We start from the raw sequence: 5706 nt of genomic DNA, 5'->3' as shown, positions 1-5706 counted from the left end.
AATCCCTAACGTTCTGTGATTCTGTAACTTGGTGTCTTGAATTAAAGAACCTGTAGACTGTATTTGTATCTGCTGTAATAACATGCTGTCTTAATCTTCTGACTTTTCCCAGTGTAGTTTAAAAGTGTGTTAGAAACTAGAAAAAAAAATTTCTCCAAAGAAGTCTCTTTTGCATCTGGATTTCTGGTAGAAAAAGAAAAATCAAATGAACCCCTTCTTCAAATACCCAGAGAGAACCTCAAGATGGAGGGACTGAATGTATTAGCGCACTGGCACAGGGGGTTGTTACAGGAATTCACTGAAACAACGGGGAATGAAGTTAGCATATGCAAGGTATCGTACTTTTTAGCTGGTAAAAGCAGTTCAGTCAGTTGTTTTCATACTTGTATACAGGATATCCCACTGCACAAGATACCTGTGCAAGTGGCACATCCAGTCTTTATGCTTGATTTTTCCTAATTTTCAAGTGCTTGTCTCTGTAACGTAAAGGTTATCTTTCAGCTGTTCCTGTAGCTACACTGCTGCAGTTTTGACTAGCTTTTCCAGGGTGGTATATCAGTGTAAATCTCTGTGTTTGTTTGTTTGTTTTTTTCCCCTATTAATTCACATCCAATGAGTAGCTAAGTCAAGAACTGACTGGGAAATCATTCTGTAATATGGTACTACCTTGTCTGCACTGAAAAGGGTCAAAGGCTTTTGGATGCTTAAGATTACATCTAACATATTAAACGCTAACATATTAAGTGTTTTACAGCCTTGGATCATTATATGTGACCTCTGTGCTGACATGTGTGCCACTAACTAATCACTGTAGGTGTAATAAATGCTGGATTGAAAGGGCAACTTTATTCCTGACTGAATCTGTTCTCAGCACTCAGATTTCAGAAATACTGACACTCTCCTTTTATCATCTGGTTGAATGCAAGAAGACTCAACTGCTTCACATTAGGTGCTCAGTTGCAGGGGAGGTGAAATAAATGTGAACTTTTAAAGTATTTATTACCACATCTATACTTTGTTTTGGTATTTCAAAAAAATCAATATTGCAACTTGACATCAGCACTGAAGACACTGGAGATGCAAGGTGGAAAAAATGGCACTTCACCTCCAATTCATCTAAAACTTATGCAAAGGCCCATTGTAATAAGTTGTAACATCTAATTCTGACACCACAGCCTTGGTTTCTGTGCTTAGCCACACTCGTATTGCTGAAGAAAATCCGAAGATCCCCAGCTCCTGAGAATAACCTATAGAGAAAGTTAATCTGAAATGGGTCACATTGAGATTCTGCTGCTAATCCACGTACTATTTTGGTGTAAATCCTGTGTCATGTGTGCACAGGCTACTAAAGGATCTAGCCAACTGCTATCATGTTGATCTTCTAGAAGTCTGAATGTAGCAGTTACTCGTCCTAGATTAACTTATTATCTCTTCTTAAATTGCCTAAAATGTAAACCCATCAATCTTTTAATGAGGTAAAAGGTTAAGTAGAATATTAGAAGTTTTGAGTATGTAACAGGCTTATGTAAAGAGAAGTAATTCTGCCTAGAAGTCTGCTGGATGTTCCTACTTAGAGTTTACTTTTCAGTAAGTAGCATGTAGTAATACAGAATATACTGCAAGAAATAAATAACTCTGTAAGAACAAAGTATTCAGCTTTAAAGGGGTAATTTTTTTATTCAAGTCTAATGCAAACACTTCTGTGAATTTTTATAACTGGAATCAGGCCTGTCTTGGGTGGGACAATATAAGACACTTATATTAAGAGCCTTAGGTGATTGTTAACTGCTCTTAGACTGACAATTTCAAGCTTTCTGATATTATTCAAGAAACTTAACAGTTTATGTTGTTAATTGTAAAACTAAAGAGGATTAAAATGAGAATACTTCATGTGTAGTTTTTTTTTAAAGACAGGAGACCTTTGTTTGGAGTTACAGTAACTGGAATAGCTCCCTGTGGGTAATTAAATACTGAATTCAATAATTTGATGATACTTCCTGGCACATCGTAGCCCACATACTGTCTTAAGTGTGACCACAACCTAAATTCTGTTCTGCTGAACGTAATGCTGTTTCAGACTAAAAAAGCTTAGGTCAGCTGAAAAGACATTTAATTATGGATGGTTGTTACCCAACATTTCAGTTTCAATGCTAAGAAAATTGTTGGGTCAACACTGTTAGCAACTTTTAGGACTCAGTAGACAGTTAAGGGCTGTGTTGTAGTCTGGATTCATGGCTGTATCAATGACGACTGCAGTACAGACAAACCCAATCCAGAAGGCTCAGGTACTGGCAAAGGCCTAGCTGCAGCAAGGACACATAAGCACAGCTTGCACAACCAAATGCAGCTCCTCTGCATAAAGGACTGGGTGATGAGCCGGAGTTGAATGCCAGACAAAGGCAAGCTGGCCAGCTGTGTTACTGAGAGCGCCTTTTCAGCTGAACACTTACCAAAGCAACCACTGGCTTAGTGGCTCTGGAACTTAGTTTATTTATGAATGTGAATAAAAATGCAGAATAGTAGTCCTAGCTTAGTGTTTCAAGTGTAAACGAGCAACACCAATATTGTCTTGCAGTACCTCACAAAGCAAGTGGAGCTCCTGCGTCAGATGAATGATCAGCATGCCAAAGTCTATGAACAGCTGGATGTGACAGCAAGAGAACTAGAAGACACCAATCAGAAACTAGTTGCAGAGAGTAGAGCTTCACAACAAAAGATATTAAGGTAACAAACTTATATTAGATCTCACCCTTCCCCCCAGCTGATAATATGAAAAAGAGCAGTCTAAGGGTAGCTGGGTAGTTATTGGGTGGCAGTCTCTGTCTAGTGGTGTTTTCCAATACTGTTACACTGAAAGAACGGTTTTATTTAAAGGTCTTTTGGGGCCAAAGAGCAGCCTTCAAAGAAGAAACTACAACATGAAAAGATGGGAAATTGCCTTGTCCTTGACTAAACACTGAAATGTTTAACAGCAGTTGTTCACCTTTTAGCTTGACAGAGACCATTGAAAATCTGCAAACACACATAGATGATCTGCAACGAGAAGTAGAAGAACTGAAAAAGTCTGGACGAGGCCGGATGAGCCATGAGAGATCTGACCAGCCAAGATCGATGCATAGTTTCTCATGTTTGAAGGAGCTGTATGACCTTCGCCAGTAAGACTTTTATCTTGCATAGCAAAGAGAATACTGAAATTATTATAAGCAAAGCTTTAAAAATTAAGACACAAACACAGATGTCAAGCAAGCTAGCAGAAAAAACATCTAATGTTCACAACTAGCAAAGTAAAAGCAAAATATTTTCTGTAACTCACCCTTTCCTTGCATGTTTGTGGATATTTCTTTTCTAGGCAGGCAAGATTCCTGCAACAGCTTTCCTGAACTTAAGCTAGTAAGATGGTGCCTAGAGTTCTGGGCTGCTTTTTTAATTCTGAGCAGTTTTACCCAGCTGAACTGCATTAGTATGCCTGTCAGGCAGTCATCTGGGGTAAAGGCTCAGACTAGCTTCAGTCCTAGAAGGTGATTTCTTAAGTGAAGCACCTCCACAGACAGGCAGAACAGGCTTTTGTGCCTGGGCTTCAGCACTACACAGAGGTAAGGCTCTACAGTAAATCTGTACATCCAGAAGTAAGTTACTTCTTAACAATTCAAAAGATAAATTGATTCCTTCAAACTGGCAAAAGCTTGTGGAAATACCACCCTACAGAATTGCCTTGTCAATTTTGAAGCTTGTTTCCACAATCAGTAGTGGTAAAATTTACAGGAGTGGAGTGCTGCAGAAAAAATCTCAGTGTAGACAGTATTGCATGATACATGAAGATAATGTTGATTTGAACTTAAATTGTAGGTCTAGTTATTCAATAAGCTTGTTTGTAACTCGAAACTGTTAATGAGCTGCCATTCTACTTGAGCTGGGAGGCTTGATTTGATGGCATGTAAGTAAGTATTTACAAACTCTTCTGATTATTAAATGGACTGATAGGTTAGTAAAATGACCGCTATGTGTATGTTGAGGTATGTTAGCACAAAGTTCAAATCTGTCATTAGTTACCCAGGACAGGAGAGCTTTAGGAGCTGTGGTCAGCTGTGCTTCCTACATTTGATAAAACTTACTTTGTTTCTGCAGGTATTTTGTTTATGATCATGTATTCGCAGAAAAGATTACTTCAATGGATAGTCAGCTAAGTCCTCTAGAAGAAGAAAATGAGAACTTAAAAAAGGCAGTTACAGTTCTGCAAGCCCAGCTTAACCTAGAAAAAGAAAAGAGGGTAACAATGGAAGAGGAATACAGTCTTATGGTGAAAGAGAACTGCGACCTTGAACAGAGGATTGTTGATGTAGACTTGTATCGGGCTCGTGCAGAGGAGTTGGAAGTGGAGGTAGCTGAAATGCGACAAATACTTCAGTCTGAAAACACATTCCATAATGCAGAGAAATTGGTGCCAGAATCGTTTTTCATTTCGTTCAAGGAATCTTTAGAAAAGGAGCTTGGTCAGAGCCTGGCAGATGATGGACTTCTGACTGTATCGGAGCTTGAGAAGAAGGCACTGAAGCGGAGCAGCAGTGAAACATTCCTAAGCAGTGCTGCAGGGGGAGACATTCTGAGGGGCCACGAAGAAACATGTATTAGGAGAGCTGAAGCTGTGAAGCAGCGAGGAATCTCTGTACTTAATGAAGTTGATGCTCAGTATAATGCTCTGAAAGTGAAGTATGAGGAACTTTTGAAGAAGTGTCAAATGGATGAAGAGTCTTTGAAACACAAGGCTGTACAAACACTGAAGCAGTATTCTAAAGACCTAAATGTGGGCAATACCCAGTATGATCTTTCAGCTAGCAATCAAGGGTGCACAGATGTGAAGCTAAGTGACTCTCCCACAAATGCTCTTCCTGAATATAAAGCACTCTTCAAGGAAATTTTTAGCTGTATCAGAAAAACAAAGGAAGAAATAGATGAACACAGAGCTAAGTACAAGTCCCTCTCCTCTCAGCCGTAACATTGGACATGCTGATGACCCTTTTTCCATTGACTAATCTGTTAGTCAAGAAGGGGAGAAACTTCAGACAAAAGTCAGAAGACCCCCTATACTGATGTATTTCTTAAGCACTCAAGATGAATGTTCTGAATTGGCTTGTAGGCCTGTAGTTGACAAGCTAGTTGGGTAACAGCTAGTCTCCCTCTACCTATGTAGCAGTAGATTTAATGTTTAGCACTGTCACACAAACTAGGGGTTGTAAAGCAAACAAACATCACAGCTTAATACCACACTACTACTTCCTTAATCTCTGGCCAGAGCAGTGACTGACACCAGTTTCCTTAGGCCATTTCAGAAATAACAGAGCTAAGAAATCTGTACTGTACTTCTCACAAGGAGCCAGACTAAAGCATTCTTTTGGTTTGCAGGTGATGATTTAGCCCTGTAATTACATCTATGGAGAAAATTAGCTAAAGCAAAGACCCTGATCAGTATCATGGTCAGCCTCTACTTGATTCTTGAGAGTGAAGTCAGCAATTTGGCTGAAGGGACTTTGGCAGAGAGGTGGAGAGCGGGCACAGCAGCCTGCACTTGGCTTGGTGTAAGCCAGTAGATCAGTATATCTTCCTACTACGAAAAGATTTGGTGTAAAGTTTGTGTGGCTTTTTAGGTATGGTTTCTTATGTAGGGCACTTTGTCTTAAAGCAAGATACTGTGAATTGATTACGTATGTT

The 5706-nt window shown here is 39.4% G+C and overlaps 1 protein-coding gene across 1 annotated transcript; it reads left to right on the top strand.

Annotated features, from left to right (window-relative positions):
- Positions 1-2243: 2243 nt before the first annotated feature.
- CDR2 (cerebellar degeneration-related protein 2, 62kDa) lies at positions 2244-5006 on the top strand. The gene is made up of 4 exons (XM_010189440.1): positions 2244-2285; positions 2576-2724; positions 2991-3155; positions 4126-5006. Exons 1-4 carry the CDS (start codon positions 2244-2246, stop codon positions 4991-4993), a joined length of 1224 nt encoding a protein of 407 aa, XP_010187742.1. The 3' UTR covers positions 4994-5006.
- Positions 5007-5706: the final 700 nt, after the last annotated feature.

Source organism: Mesitornis unicolor, unplaced genomic scaffold (assembly GCF_000695765.1).
Source record: "Mesitornis unicolor isolate BGI_N332 unplaced genomic scaffold, ASM69576v1 scaffold51957, whole genome shotgun sequence".
In the NCBI taxonomy this organism is placed as follows: domain Eukaryota; kingdom Metazoa; phylum Chordata; class Aves; order Mesitornithiformes; family Mesitornithidae; genus Mesitornis; species Mesitornis unicolor.
This window is presented reverse-complemented; position numbering and strand designations above follow the sequence as displayed.

Bases quoted from the DNA above. Each gene is read 5' to 3' on its own strand.
- CDR2 (XM_010189440.1), top strand. From the start codon at position 2,244: ATGACGACTGCAGTACAGACAAACCCAATCCAGAAGGCTCAG. The intron at 2,286-2,575 runs GTACTGGCAAAG...ATTGTCTTGCAG, and splicing joins ACCCAATCCAGAAGGCTCAG to TACCTCACAAAGCAAGTGGA. The intron at 3,156-4,125 runs GTAAGACTTTTA...TTGTTTCTGCAG, and splicing joins GAGCTGTATGACCTTCGCCA to GTATTTTGTTTATGATCATG.